The 16,151-nt window shown below is 52.6% G+C and overlaps 1 protein-coding gene across 2 annotated transcripts in view; it reads right to left on the bottom strand.

Moving 5' to 3' along the window:
* The window catches only part of AGPAT3 (1-acylglycerol-3-phosphate O-acyltransferase 3), a 660,566-nt gene that overhangs the window by 195,965 nt on the left and 448,450 nt on the right, over positions 1 to 16,151 (bottom strand). For both annotated transcript variants that reach the window (XM_069635675.1, XM_069635676.1), the window contains one exon: positions 11,088 to 11,249. In XM_069635675.1, coding sequence (XP_069491776.1) covers positions 11,088 to 11,249 — 162 coding nt within the window. The remainder of the gene's footprint in view (positions 1 to 11,087; positions 11,250 to 16,151) is intronic.

Raw genomic sequence — 16,151 nt, 5'->3', positions numbered from 1 at the left:
AATTGGTTGATAGTGAGGCTTTATTCTTAATTTTTGTTTGAAGGGTCGCAACTTTACCTGTCAATGCTTGTTGGATATTCAAATACCGAGGTTTGTCCTTGATACAGTTGTCAGGTACAGGGACGGGTGCTACAAATTCTTTGAGTATAGCAAAGAGTTCCTTAGTGCTGGAGTTGGCTTGGGCTATTCTTGTGTTGTAGGATTCACGTTTGGCTAGGAGAATTTCTTTTTTTAAAGGGCAGAGATGGCGCCCAGATTCGTTTTATTTTCTTCAGTGGACTCTGAACGGCCTCTCCCAGCCGGGACCTCTGCAGCCGGAATAGAGGCGGGATGACAGAGCACAGGTGGTCTCCAAGACAGGTCTCCGAATGGGCGAGTGAGGAGAAGAGAAGAGCACTCCGCAGGCCCTGCTGTCCCCAGCGGGATGGATCAGTGCAGGAGCTGGGCTGGAGGCCTCACCGGGGACGTTCCAGCAGAGAGGATGGATGAGTGGTGACTGCTGCAGGCGCTGGACGAACACGGGAGGCAAAACACACCACAGGCCAGGCCGTCTGCCGTGCGGGAAGATCACAACGGGGGCCGGGCTGGAGGAGGAGCTGGAGAAGGCCTCACCAGGGACGTTCCAGCAGAGATGACGGATGTCTGGTGACTGCTGCAGGCGCTGGATGAGTGCGGGAGCAGAGTACACCGCAGGCCAGGCCGTCCGTCGAGCGGGAAAATCACCACGGGAGCCGCGCTGGAGGAGGAGCTGGACGAGACCTCACCAGGGACGATCCCGAAGCAGGTGAAAACCGGTCCGATTTGCGTCTGGATCGCAGGTGGAGGGGCCCCAGGAGTAGGGTAGCCGGAACAGAGAGACGCAAGTTGTTTGGCCATCTTGTCCTTTGGCTGTCTTCCTGCCTTCTCAGGTCAGAAAATGCCATATATGGTAAGCCCTCTCCAGGTCAAAAAGTGTGTTTCCAGGGCAAAGCGCAGTGTGTGCACCATGGTCCGATGTGGGAGCCAGCACTGGCCCGGGAGGATAACTCGGGGGGCAACGCAAGAACAAGCAGAGCAACACAGGTCTGAATCCCGGTCCCGTGCTTAGAGACTGGTCTCCAGTATTAAGTGTGTAAAATGGTTTTCTGCCCCACTGTGGGGGACAAACATGGCCTCTAACGGCCTGCCACCCCGAGTCTAGGCAGGCCCAAGCGAAGCAGGAGTTGAAAGCCATTCGCACCCTGGAGTTTATCTGGGGTGTGAATGGTTACTTTTTTATCCTCAGGAGATTGGCTGCGCAAGCCATAGGGAAAAGGGACAAAGTCCTTTCCATTTCAATGGCGACTGAGCAGGAGGAGCGGCAGGACCGGGGCACAAAGCTCCAGTCTAGCAAGTGTAGGGGAGGAGTGGTCCAAAAAACCCTCCTTGCCTACATCCCCTCCCCAGGTGGGGGCCATGGCTCATTGGGCGTCCCCTCAGACCACCCGGGCCCAGGTGGTGGAGGGTTCACCTGCTGAAGACATTGCCCACACGTATTGAATTTAGCTAGGCCCAGAAACCATTTTGCCTATCAAAGATGGTCTGAGCTCAGCGCACTGTAGCGCGGCCCCCACCCTCGGAGAGTTTCAATTATCCCTGTCGCCGCAGCACCCTGGCAGATCCGCTGTGAGCCCGTTCCCACGAACAAAACGGACATGAGCTAGCATAAGATACTAACACTGTAACATTTCACCGTCCACAGTGTATCACTGCTCCCAGCATGACCCGGTCAGCGAGGCCTGGGTGATGGGGAGAACTGTAGAATGGTCATCCGATGAAAGCAGAAAAATACCCAAATACGAATGTCAAAAACTATTTGTAATACGTGTATCCTTTCCATAAAACTACTTCTACTAAAGAAACCTGTAAAATTGTGTAATTATTGTACGAAACGCATGTTTACATGACACCAGCAATGGAGGACCCACGCCCCTGCAGGGGTGTGCAAATGATAAAAAGCATTCCGGGGGAATATTCTCTATATGTATCATTGAAAACCGTACACCCCGCGGTCCCGAGCCATAACTGAACTAATGCTGCTAGAGTGCAGGGAAGGACGAATTAAACTATACATAAGGCTTGTGTGAAAAGACGCGGGCAAATGCGTCAGTCATGTGTACATATCTACAGCCCTTATATGCCATTACCGCCGCGTACAATGGCGGGTCTCATCCTCTATGCTCCACCAACTACACTACTACCTCACGTAATGCAAATATATATATGTACATTACTAAATGCCGTAATTGTTAAAATATAATGTACTAGTAAGGTGCTTAGACGGACTATATTCGAGAGACATGTAGTGAGTTGAAATGTATGTTTTCAAGTGATCCAAATGAGTATTATAAGGATGTTCAAATGTTTATGGAATTGTCATCGAAAGTCGGCAACACACGAGAAAAATACCTTTGTGAATATGTGCAAGGCCATTCTCCCCCCCCCACCCTGCTAAGTCTGCCAAATAAGAGAGCTAAGGCCTGCGCCACGCTGCTCCACCTCCCCCAACTAGGCTGGAGCCGCTTCAAAGATTTGTAGTCCCCGCTACAGCACCCAAGGCCACGGCCTGCCGCCTGCATTATTTACAGCCCAGCAGTAAACCTCCGCTTGAATACACAAATCCAAGGCGCCCCCTCGTAAACCCCACAACCCCCCGGAACACCTCAGACTTATGACCCAGTGCAACAAAGACACCCAATACTGCGGTAACACACAACAGCCCATTCATAATAACTTCTAACGCGACCGAAAGACATGTACCGCCCGCCCCAGGCCCGGAGACTTAGCCCCACGACCTATGGTACCGGTCAAACAGGACACTGGTAACCATGCACGGATAAATCACCATCAAACCCCTCACAAGGTGCATTCCTCCTGTGTTGCATTAACCTGTAGAATAACCTATTGATAGATTTACTAAAGAAGATAACATTGCAATGACTGAATGACTGCGGTGTGCATGGCATAGGGCAAATAAGTCAGGAGAAGACATTCATCTCTGACACTGGCCACAATGGCACAACACCACCGCCCGGATGAACTCAGCTGACCTGCCAGGCCCAGCCCAACCCACGAGGTTGACCAGTGACGTCCTCCAGCCAAGGCCAACCACATCGCAGCAGCATCTATAGCTAGTCATCGCCACCCAATCCCATTGAACTTGTGCCCCTTATAGTATATAGGTACTGATGACGTTTTTTGTAAATAAATACGCCTGTCTTTGCTATTGTCAGACAGAGCGCTCTCGGAGTTTGCAGAGTTGTTTGCATGCCCTATTCTGATTGATAAACTCCCATTTAAGCTCACCCGCACTCTGTCTTGGCTTTATTCCCGACTTGGGAGAGTCCGTCATTGTCTCTCATTGCGGGGAGGATCGTGCTGGTTGGGGACCCTTGCCTTCACAAGTAAGCGGGGATAGGGTGAGGGTAGGGGTTGGGTTTGTTTTGGGGGAGGGGGTAGACAACAGGGAGAGGGCTCCCTGTTGACTCGCAACATTCGAGGAAAAAATAGAAACATTTAAAAAAGATGGCGCCATGCGGGCAAGGGCTTTCAGTGGCTAGAAACAGCGGGTGGAGAATGTGTATTTTCGCCCGCTGTTCCAGCCACCCGGGTGCGAATAAAAGATTAATTAGCCTGGGGATGTCTGTGGCTGCGCAGATGTGGGGGAAGACTGGACAGCCGTTGCCAGTTTGAATGGTTTAGATCCTTTCCATTGGTGGTCTCTGGGCGACCCTGGCTCGAATTTGAGATAAAAGGAAGAGTCCTGCAGACGTTCAGATCGTCGTTTAGAGGCAAGACCCATGCAAAGTGACGTAGTCCACTCAAGACCCAAGACATCCAGAAATGCCTCCAGCCAAGTCCAAGTGAAGCTTTGTCTCCAACTCAAGCAGACCCTCAATGGTGCTGTAATCATTGGGTTTGGGGGACCAATCAGTACAGATCACTGCATGAGGATCCTACCCATCCTTTGGGCTGCCCGGTTTCATCCAGGGCATCTTTGGAGCAACAGTCCCCGATCCCAGTTTTGAATTGGCACTCGAGGGCTACTTATGGCCCAAGGCTAATCCTCCTGCCTGCAGCTGCTACTCCTCAACATGAAGAAGGGCCTTCCTGGTCATAAGTGTAAGTGTCTGTGTTCCCCTGATCAGGGTGTTTTTCGCTGCTGCACGTCTCATTTATGTCCCTGCGTGTACCAGGTCTTCCGCCATTGTGTAACCTGTGGTGGCAACTGTGTTAAGGTGGAGGGGGGCGTGGCTTGGAAGCCATGTGAAAAGACGCGTCTGTACGGGGCTCCCGCAGATCCGTACATTATCCGACTGAAAACCGTGCAAGAACCGAAGCGATTCGGTTGAAAAGGTGCTGACTGCGTACATGAAGTTCGGCTGCACGCGTGGATAAATTTTTATCCGGGTCCGCACTGCGGAAGTGTGATTAGAGGCCGGGTGAAGAATTGGAGGCGAGACCTCGACGGATGAGAAAATGGCCGCCGCCGCTTGACTAGGGGACAAAGGAGTGGGGGATCGGGACCCCAGTGGCGGTTTCCACAACGCACGTGCGCCCTCGGGGCGTTACGAAGGGTGCAGCGCAACCCGGCCCACCTTGGGACAGCGGTGGACAACAGTCGCGAAGATGGTCGGGTGAGCCGGAGAACAAAAGATCCCCAAGACGGAATTGGGGTGAGTGGGCACAGCGCCTCCCTGCCTTGGACCTGAGCGTGGCCCTTCTGACGGGAGACATGTCGAACAAGCTCCTGAGAGCAAAGAACAAACAGCCCACGCTTGACGAATACGCCAAGACGCCGCCCGGCCCAGACGGAGCCAGGAGCAAGGAGAAGGCTCAGGCCAAGGAGATGGCCGTCGGGGGTGCGAACCAAGAGGTCCTTGCTGCAATCGCGGACCTGAAAGCGACGTGGGAGACCAAGCTCCAGCTCGCAGTGGCTGAACTGAAAACCGCGATGGAACTACAGGTTGGGGCGGTGCAGGAGGACGTGAACCTCCTAAGGCACGACGTGCGAGCCCTGGCAGAGCGCACGGAGACCTTGGAGAAGGAGATGGGCCCTACCGCGGCGGACTGCGCCGCGCACAAGCGTGATCTCCATGCCTTGGTGCAACGTGTGGGTAACTTGGAGAATAGGGCTGAGGAGGCGGAAGGACGCGCCCGGAGAAACAACGTCCGCATTGTGGGCCTGCCGGAGGGGGCTGAGGGCCAAAGTCCCACGGAGTTATTAAGTTGCTGCAGGAGATCACGGGGGGCGCCCTGTCGCAGGGGTTTGCGGTGGAGAGAGCGCACAGGGCCTTGACTAGGAGGCCACCGCCGGGAAATCCGCCCAGGCCTGTGATCGCCAAGATCCTCACCTTGAATACTTTCGCAAGGGGGGCACTATACGACGAGGAGAGGCGACCATAACTGCTTACCCCGATTATACCCTGCAGGTACAGCACAGTCGCATGAACTTTGGAGCGGTTAAGAGGCGATTGCGGGAGGCTGGGTATAAATACATGTTACTCTACCCGGCCAAACTGAAGGTTCTCTTTAAGGGCAAGATGCTGTTTTTTGTCACTCCGGAGGATGCCATGGAGTGGCTGGATGCGCAAAACTGCCCTCAGGAACCAGATGTTCGGACGGCTGTTGGAACGGGACAAGATAAGTGACACTGCGGGCCCGGTTGGGCAATGAACATTGGGACTGGAATATAGTCTGTGACTGTGTGAGAACGTGTACGCGTTAGGTGTTGGAAACATGGTCCGTGTGCACGGATACGAATGCGAGGGAGTGGAGCCTCCAGGGGCCGTTCTTTGTACCCCAGTTTGAGTTTAGGTTAGTCACTGCTAGTGGGGTGACACCCCGTCGGGTTCTGTGCTTGGGTTTCCAGAGAGAACCGAACACGGGGATGCCTGAGATCCAGGGATGGAGCTGGGCAGTTGGTTGGGTTAGGGGTGTGGGGTGTGTTAGTTTTTATATGAGCCTGGGGGTGGAACTGGGAATGGGTGTCTGCGAGGTGGGGGGGAGGCGGGAATCCCTGGAAGGGAGGTGGGAGCTACTGATAGACCATGGGGGACCTTAGGATGCTAACGTGGAACGTTAGAGGGCTTAACAGCTACCTAAAGCGAAACAAGGTCATGTTGTACCTGAAGAGGCAAAAGATAGATGTGGCCTTGTTACAGGAGACGCATCTGACACGGGAAAAATTGGAACTAGTGGGAAGGAAGTGGAAGGGGACAGTAGTGGGATCTACATATTCTGCCTATGCTAGAGGTGTGCTGGTTTGGGTGGCACCACATGTCCCGTTTAAGCGGCTTGGGGAGGTTGTGGAGTCTGATGGGAGGCTGGTCATGGTAAGGGGGCTTGTGGAGAACTAAGTAGTGTGTATTATAAACACTTATGCTCCCAACCAGGACACGGCGACATACTTTAGGACGCTGTGCACGAAACTTAGCGATGGGATGGGGGGCACAGTGATTTGGGGTGGGGACTTCAATTGTGTTCTGAACCCCAGGGTGGATAGGTCGGACGACAAGATAACCAGGCCCAGCCCGGCGGCTAGAGTATTGCAGACGTTGCTGGCGGACTTTGGCCTGGTAGATGTTTGGAGAGCGAGTCACCCTGGCGTGAGGCAATACTCGCATTATTCGGCCCCGCATCAACTGCACACGAGGCCGGATTACTTCTTCGTCACTCCGGACGTTGTCGCGGAGTGCGACCAGATAGACTACAGGGCGAGAGTCCTCTCGGACCACTCGCCCCTGGTCTTGCGATGGCAGCTTTACCCCCCACGAGCGCGCATTCCAACATGGCGCCTTAGGGCGGAAGCGCTCAAGGATCCAGTCTTCCGAGAGGATATGAGGGAGGAGATAACTGCTTACTTTGAGGTGAATACAGGGAGTGTTAAGTCGGCTGGTACTTTATGGGAGGCCTTTAAGGTTGTAATGCGGGGGGGTCGCCATTGCGAAGTCCAAGGGGTTGATGGGGGGAGTCCTGGCCGATCTGCATATGGCCGAGATTGAGTTGGAAAGAGAGTTGGAGGAGGGCGGAATCGATACGGAGGCGGTCTCTACCCTGCAGCAGAGGTGTGCGGAACATTGGGACAGGCTCTGTAATCTAAACTACAGAAAGTATATTGAGAGACTACATGCGGGGGGGGGGGGGACAAAACGGGCAGGCTTCTAGCTTGGCTTTATAAGAGCGAGACCCCGAGGTCCCCGATCTGATCGGTGATCACTGAAAAGGGTGAAGAGGTGGATACCCAAGAAGGTGTAAATGGAGCATTCGCGGAATATTATCAGGCATTATACGAGGATCGTGAGGGGGGGAGCCGGGAGGAGATAGATGAAGTACTCGAAGACATAGGTCTGCCCAGGAAAAGTGATGAAGAGCGAGAGGAGTTGGATGCTCCGATCACTCTGGAAGAGTTGAGAGAGATTGTGAGGCAGTTACCCACTTGCAAGGCCCCAGGGGTGGATGGGTTCCCCAGTGAATTTTATAAAGCGTATGGAGAGGAGGTGCTCCCGCCCATGCTGGAGATGCTTAATGAAGCGTTTGAGGTGGGGCGGCTGCCTGAATCGCTCAGGGAGGCGATTATAATACCGCTCCCCAAGCCCAATAAGCCGGGACACGATTGCGGCTCCTATCGGCCCTTGTCGATGCTGAACCAAGACAGTAAGATCCTAACTGCTGTCCTGGCGGCCAGAATGCGGAGGGTGATCGGCAAGTTGATCCATCCTGACCAAACGGGCTATGTCCCGAACAGGAATATCACTCACAATCATAGACGCCTTCACAGGGTGGTTGAGGGGGGATGTAGTGACGAGAGCGAAATGGCGATAGTGGCGTTGGACGCGGTTAAAGCGTTCGACTCCGTTCGATGGCCGTGGTTGCTGGCGGCTTTGGGACGGTTTGGACTGGGACCAGGCTACATTAGGTGGGCCGAGATGTTATATAGTGCACCTCTGGCCAGGGTCCGCACGGGCGCAGTGGTGTCAGACAGATGGCAGTTGGGCAGAGGCACTAGGCAGGGGTGTCCTTGGTCCCCAATGTTGTATATATTGGCCCTCGAACCCTTAGCAATTTACCTTCGGCAGCTGTATGACCCGGTGGGTATTGAGGTGGGAGGGGAGTGTCACCTTATATCCCTGTATGCAGACGATATGCTGCTATACCTGAAATACCCGGAAGAGAATTTGCAGTATGTCTTGGAGGTAATGGAGAGGTACGCCTGGCTGTCCGGCATAGCAGTAAACACCGAGAAATCCATACTATTTCCGCTGGGCGGTTATGTGGGGACACCCGTGGAGAGGTTGCCGGTGCTGCAGATCCCGTGGGCAACACGCTCCTTCCGGTACCTGGGTATTGACGTGTATCACACGACCGAGGAGGAACATAAGCATAATACCGAATTAGCCATAGGGAAGATTGAGAAGTGCATGAGGTTCTGGGAAAGATTGCCTTTAGCGATGATGGGCCGGGGAGCTATGCTCAAGATGGTGGTGCGCCCAGGCTTTTGCACTACTTTAATAACATCCCTTATATGATACCTAAGAAGTTTTTTGTGAGGTTACATAGTGTATGTAGGGATTTCCTATGGCACGGAACACGCAATAGAGTTGCACTGTGGAAACTGCAGAACCTTTACGAGAAGGGTGGCGTGAAACTGCCGAACTTCGAGGCCTATTATGTGGCTGCGCAATTGCAATATGTGGCCAGGTGGCTCTCGGATGACGAGACCCCTGAACACAGGCTGCTGGGGAAGGACTGTTCCCCCTTTTATTTGCGGGAGGTGATCTGGGTGGCCAATGCCTGTATGAAGGAACGTCCTAAGATGCTGGCCTTGGGTAGGAACATGTGGCGGCGAGCCTGCCGGATGATGGGCGACCCCTCGCCGTGTGTGCCGCAGTTACCACTGGTCGCACTGGCGAAGGGAGACGGGCAGCTAAGAGCAATCCTTCGGACGTACTGGGAATCAGTGGGGTTGGTCACCATGGGAGACATCTGGCAGGACGGGGCCCTAAGGGAATTCGAGGAACTAGAGGCGGTGTCGGGGCTGCACAGGGGTCAATACGTAACATATCTTAGGGTGGTGCGGGAGATCCGGAGTATGTGGCCTGAAGCTACCTTGGCCGATGAACCGGATGCTACGTTGGAGATAATATACGACACTTCGGAGGGTGGGCATGAGGTCTCAAGGTTGTATGAGATGTTAATGACAAAGGTTGGGAAGGATTTGGGGCACCTGCGACTGGAATGGGTAGCAGAGATGGGGGCTCCGATGGCGGATGGGTTGTGGGAGCGCGCCTTGTGGTACCACAAAATGGTGTCGAGGATCGCCAGGTTTAAGCAGATACAGCTCTATATTACACACAGGGCATATATGACCCCCCTGAGAATATCCAGATTTCGGGATGCTGGGCGCCAGGCGTGCCCCAAGTGTAACGAAGAAAATGCGGACATGATACACATGTTCTGGGCGTGCCCAGTGATCGCAAGTTATTGGGGTGAAGTGGCGCAGAGGCTGGCGGGAAGGGGTATTACACTCGAAGTGGATTCAGCCTGGGCCTGTCTGCTGGGGGGGTATCCCAGAGCGCGTAAGCTCCGACATGTTGAGAAACTTAAAGATCTGGTTTATGTGCTTGCCAAACGTAGGATTGCCATGGGATGGAAGGAATGTCATAAGCCACTAGTTGAGGTCTGGTGGCGGGATCTCCAAAAATGGGCAGATGCTGAGACAGCGGCGTGGCGGGATGCCAGTATGGCAGGGGAGGAGGAAGAAACGGGCTCCCTCACGGCATGGAAGTCATTGATAGCCGAGCTGTTTGGGACAGGGTCGGCCTCGGCTGGATCCGAGGGCGATGGGGCCCCACCGCTCGGAGTGGACACCAATGGCGGACACCACACAGGCTCATAGGGGGGAGGGTTGGGGATTGCATTTTTGTTGTTGTTTGGTGTGTTTTATTTATGTTCTGTTGTATTGTTGTTTGGTTTACTTAAAATAAAAATAAAAATACATTTAAAAAAAAAAAAGTGTTAAGGTGCCTGAACTACCGTCAAGCCGGACCCAATCCCAAACCTGAAAACAAGCACAGTACCAGTGGCTTCTACACCCCTATCAACCTGACCTTCAATTTAAGTGGGCCCAGCGACTCGAATGAGCCCATAGCTTCACAATCCTACTTCATATGCTAGTGGGGGTAGGATTCATTTCCACCCTAGAGGTGGATTCTCAGAGAATCAGACTAAAGGAGGCAAGTTGGAATAATTGTTTCCATACACCCTCCAGCCATAGGGATCGTATGGGCGTGAAACCCACTTCTCAACTTTCCATTGCCTGGTCGTGATCAGTGGAATTCTGGCCAAAGATCTCTCCCTGGGCTTCCACTAGTCCTACTCTGGTGGGATTGGCAAAGCACCCCTATTCTACTTGAACTAACAGTTTTCTCTTCACTGAAACATTTACCTATCGGCTTTGCCAATACTTGGTGTCACTTTTCAAGGCTTCCGGATCCCTTCAACAATATCTTGCCTAGGACTTTTATACTATTGGAGGGAGTAGGCCTACAGAAGGGAATGCCTTCTCAAGTGTCAATAGCCTTACTTTATAAGGCAGGGTATTTGTTGCCATTGCCTTACTGATGTGTTACATTCCCTTTACTGCCTACAGTCTACCATTATCATTAGAATGCTGATACCGTTAGCATAGGTGAACTCTAGCGAGAGTTCCAAGTCTGTGTATAATTACTTACCTGTGATTTTACAGGCCTAGAGTGTTACGGCCAATTCAATATTCTTGTACTTCTGTCTGATTTGATTTATTTGAATGCTCGGCGTGTGTGTCATTGTACTATTACACCAGCCCCATAGCTCCTGCTTTGATGGAGTTTGGCTGGACAGAAGGGTCTGTTACCCTGTGGACTAACTAGGGAGGCTTCTCAGAACAGCCTCACAGGCAGGGCTGGTTATAAAAATCCATCTAAATCACACTAGCAGATAGGTACACTTCGAACAGGCATGTTTATACATAGTACAGGGACAGGTTTACCCGTCCAGCTGGACTCGAGCCGTGCCGGGATTACACTCACCCACATGTACTCTGGATAATCCGACAGGTTCTTCAGGCCCTCAACGACTGTGTCTCTATCTTCCTCCCACTTTCGTTTGCAGAAGACTATCTCCAGGAAGTACCAGGTCCAGCCAATCAGGGGAACCTTTAGAAGCTCTTTCTTCGCAAGCACCTTGGAACTCTGAGGAGAAAAACAGAGCGTTAAAATCTCAAGTGCTGGAGCAAGGAGAATGGCAATTAATGATTAATCTGATCAAACACGCGCTGTGAATAAGATTTCTTTTAATTACGTAACATCCATGGTGCCAAAAGCAGCTCCACGGACTCCCTCCGCCTCCTCCACCCACACCCCCCCCCCCCAAAACCCTCTCCTCCCACATACCCACACCATGAAGAAAGCGCAGTAACAGTACAAAGGCAGTACAAACATGTGGCTTGTTGATGCCTTACAAAACGCAGGTGATAAGTATGCAAGTTCCACATGGCCAGTGTTGATCACAGTGAAGCTTGAAATGTCGTGCGACTCACAGAAGGAACTCGGTCCATACACGTTTAGTGCATGGTGAGGAAGGAGGCTATGAAAAACCGAGCTAAAGAAAGTGTGGACTGACAGCGGTGCACTGGCTGGTGTGGCGGGTCAGAAGGAGTTTGAGACGCTGAGGACAGGATTTAATACTTTTTTAAATGTACAGGAAAAAGGCCAAACTTTCACCATCACTAAAGGGAATACCCTACCTAAGGAAACTAAAGGCGCTTGTCAGTAAGTAAAAATGTCCTCTGTCAAGCGCTTCGCTAAGCAGTGCGCTGGTGGGCAATCTTTTTCCTCAGCTCTTGTTTAACACTTGTGTATGAGTGCGACACAAATAAAATATCATATCGGCTGGCTACCTCCTCTGGAAGGCTTCCCCCTTCCTTTCCGTCTTGAGTCAGTTCTCCTCAAATTGCGGAAGCTCCTCAAGACTTTCCTCTTCACCTCCTCTTCTTCTCTTCGGCTGGCTACTTCCTCTGGAAGGCCTCCCCCTTCCTTTCCGTCTTGAGTCAGTTCTCCTCAAATTCCGGAAGCTCCTCAAGACTTTCCTCTTCACCTCCTCTCCTTCTCCCTCCCCTGCTAAACCCCACAGTCGCTGAGATCAGCGGCCTGAGCCCTTATGTGGCCTTCTGGGTCCTGGCCTTCCATCCAATCACCTTAGCCTCTGCCCTCCTTGAGCACTTGCCTTTGGCACCCACTGGCCTGTGTTGTCCCACAGGCCTTGTTGGCAGGTGACCACTCACCAAATGATCTCTGCCAGGCACTTACCTGTTGCTTGCAACTGACTATGGCAATTCCCCCCTCTGAGGAACTTCCAGCATGTAGAAGCGCCTTACAAATGCACAATAAAATAAAAAACGACCTCCATCGGACCATCCCACCATATTTAACTAATCTAAAATCGACCAAGAGAATGTCTCATCTTCACCTGGGCTTTTCCATTGTCTTTCAACAAGTCTCTATGGCAGAGAGATTTCTCGACAATCTCCTTGGTTAGTCTTTGAGATCAATTCTTGCCATTCTTTAAGTATGTTCTTCGCTTTTATACTTTCTTACACTCTTGCCATTACTTGTAGATTCTTTCCTCTTTACATTCAGGCTTTCCTGAGGTGGGTTTATCTTGACACCTTTTTAGGCTAACTTCTCCGTCTTAAAATATCTCTTATCTTGTTCATTGAAGATCTCCATATGTTATGTTGATTTATACCATGCACCAATACCACCCAAGGGCAGTCTCCAGGTGCTCGCGTGGCTCTGCAAGAAAGAGGACGGGTTGGTTAGTGAGGGAAGAATGATAGGATAGGTCCAGAACTAGCAGGAACTGGCATCTTTGTGTGTTGGCTTGCCAATGGCAGGTTGCGTGCACTGGCTGGTTGTATGTGTACGGTTAAGGTCCAATGCCTGGGATGTTTTTCTGTGTGGCTGCTTGTTGTGTTGGGCTGTTTATGTGTTTTATGTGTAGATTGGCAGGTGTTAAAGGTTGTGCTCACTGGCTTGTTGTGTTCATATGGTTAAGGACCAGTGTCCAGGTTTGTTTGTAGTAAATGTGTGTTACGTGTGTGTTCAGGTATAGGTTGGCCAGCCAACTGGGCGTGAATAGTGTGAGTGGTGTGAATGAGGAAGTAGAAGCGGGCGTCAGAAGAATTTAGCGAGTAGCCAAAGCACTATGTGGCTAATCTACACTATCCTATCTGTTGTGACAAATGACTAATCTCCATAATTCTATCTAAGTGTGATGCATGGTTAAACGTCACCAGGCCAGAGGGTGAACTCCTGAATTGGAGGCACAACAAATGCAAAACACCTAGATTTGAGATATCAAAATAGATTGAGAACGCTTACAACGGGGACACAACAGTTCAAATAAAACCACCTAGAGGTTGGTACACAGCAGTGATAGAAATAATATTTAATCGCTGGCTAATTTCAGTATGTTATGTAGGTAAGAAAAGTGGCAGGGCTTTTGGATTACAGTGGATGGAACAAGTTACTTACCTGTAACTGTTGTTCTCCAGCATGGGTCTGGCATGGATTCACATGCTCATGAATATTCTCCGTCGTCAGGCTGGGAATCCTCGGTAAAGAAAAAACCAGTATCAGTTTCGTTTCTGATCTGTCTTTCGTAGTAGTAACCAATCACTGGTCTCTGCGTCATACTGACCACAGCCAATGACTGCCCTCTACCTAAGCACCGCCTCTGGCAGCCATCTTCAGATTTGGAAGCACGTGAAGTGGCAGTATGACCAAGTGAAGAGCCGCAGAGGGGTAGGCGGGAGGGTTCGCATGTGAATCCATGCCAGACCCATGCTGGAGAACAACAGTTACAGGTAAGTAACTTGTTCCTTCTCCAGCATGGGGTCTGGCATGGATTCACATGCTCATGAATAAAGAATACATAGCAGTACACACATGCACAACCACGGGAGGTGGCAAAGGCTCAACATTAAGCATCACATCAACTCAACATTAAGCATCTTACCTCCTCACCAGGCTCACCTCAGGCGAACAGGTTGCGCAGCACTGCTTGGCCGACCCTGGACTCCTCCCTGGAATCCCGGTCGACGCAGTAGAATTTCGTGAAGGTGTGTGTCGACCTCCACGTAGCAGCCCTGCATATGTCCAGCAGGGGCACACCAGATAGGAACGCCGTGGTAGCTGCGATCGCTCTGGTGGAATGGGCTCTCGGACGGCCAGGCAGCGGTCGGTTTGCCAACCGGTGACAGCACATGATACAGCCGGAGAGCCATCTGGAGATGGAAGCCTTCGAGAGAGCCTTCCCCTGATTGACAGGTCCAAAGTTCACAAAGAGTTGTGACGTCTTCCGAAAACCCTTCGTGCGGTCCACGTAGAACTTCAGCGCTCTAGCTACATCCAGCGAGTGCAAAGTCCTCTCAGCCGGCGACGAAGGCGACGGGAAGAACACAGGTAACACCAAGGGTTCGTTGAGATGGAAGTCCGACGGTACCTTGGGCATGAAGGAGGGGTGCGTCCTGAGCACTACCCTCGGATCGTGGAAAGTCAAGTACGGGGCCTTGCAGGAAAGGGCCTGGATCTCTCCCACTCGTCGTGCGGAGGTGATGGCCACAAGAAAAGCTGTTTTCCACGATAGAAACTTCAACGGGGCCGAGTGCAGAGGCTCGAACGGAGGTCCCATGAGCTTGGTCAGCACCACGTTGAGCTCCCACGCCGGGGCCGGAGCCTTCACCGGCGGGAACGATCTGAACAGTCCCTTCATGAACTCTTTCACCAGACGATGAGACCACAAGGACGTCCGCCCCGTGGTTCTGGTGTATCGGGAGATCGCAGCAAGATGAATCTTGATGGACGCGTGTGCCAGACCAGCTTTGGCCAGCGTCAACAGGTACGGCAGTACTTGGGGAGCCGTAATCCGTAGAGGGTTAATCTTCTGTGCGTGGCACCAGACAGAGAACCTCTTCCATTTGTGTCCGTAGCATTTAAGAGTCGAGGACGCCCTGGCCTTTGCAAGAACCTCTCTGCAATCGGCCGGTATGTCGTATCCTCCAAACTCTAGCGCTGCAGGAGCCAGGCCTGCAAGTTCAGCGACTTCGGGTCGTGGTGGAGGATGGCGCCTCCTTCCCTGGAGAGTAGATCCGCGTCCGCCGGCAGCTTGATCGGCGGGGACGCTGACAAGTCCAGCAAGTCCGGGAACCATATCTGCCTCGGCCACGCAGGTGCGACGAGGATCATCCTGCACCGTGACCTCTTGAGCTGGTTGACGAGCCGGATTAGCAGAGGCAAGGGAGGGAACGCGTAGAGGAACAGGCCCTCCCAGGGGAACGAGAAAGCATCGCCCATGCTCCTCGTCTGGGGAAACCTGCTGGCGAACCTCCGGCACTTGGTGTTCGTCGCCGTCGCGAACAGGTCGATCTGGGGTGTGCCCCACCGTCGGAAGAGGCGATCCACCAGATCCTGCCGTAGTTCCCACTCGTGGCACGAGCGCAGCTCCCTGCTGAGTGAGTCGGCGATGGTGTTTTTTATCCCTGCCAGATGAAACGGCACCAGAAAAATCCCTTGGGCGACGGCCCAATGCCACAGGTCCTGCGCCTCCTTGTCCAGCGCTGGGGACCTGGTTCCGCCCTGTTTCCTGATGTAAAACATGGTGTTGGTGTTGTCGGTGAAGATCCTCACCACCTTGCCCTTGAGGGACGGAAGGAAGGACCTGAGGGCCCAAAACACTGCACGGAGCTCCAGGACGTTGATATGCAGGGACTTCTCCGTCGGGAGCCAGAGTCCCCTTGCGTGCAGATTTTCGGTGTGCGCTCCCCACCCTTCCAGGGAGGCATCCGTGGTCACAGTCTCCTGGTGGGCTGGGGTCTGGAAGTCCATGCCCTCCGTCAGATGCGCGCGGGTGCCCCACCACCGTATCGCTCGTCGGAAGCTCTCGTCGAGCTTGATCCTTTCCTCGAAGCTGCCCGTCGTCTGGATCCAGCGCGCATCCAGGAATTCTTGCAACGGGCGCATCCGGAGCCTGCACATGGGAATGAGGTAGATGCAGGAAGACATCATCCCGAGGAGGGACTTGATGGACCTCAC

Source organism: Ambystoma mexicanum, chromosome 7p, assembly GCF_040938575.1.
Source record: "Ambystoma mexicanum isolate Mex_15411 chromosome 7p, UKY_AmexF1_1, whole genome shotgun sequence".
Lineage (NCBI taxonomy): Eukaryota > Metazoa > Chordata > Amphibia > Caudata > Ambystomatidae > Ambystoma > Ambystoma mexicanum.
This window is presented reverse-complemented; position numbering and strand designations above follow the sequence as displayed.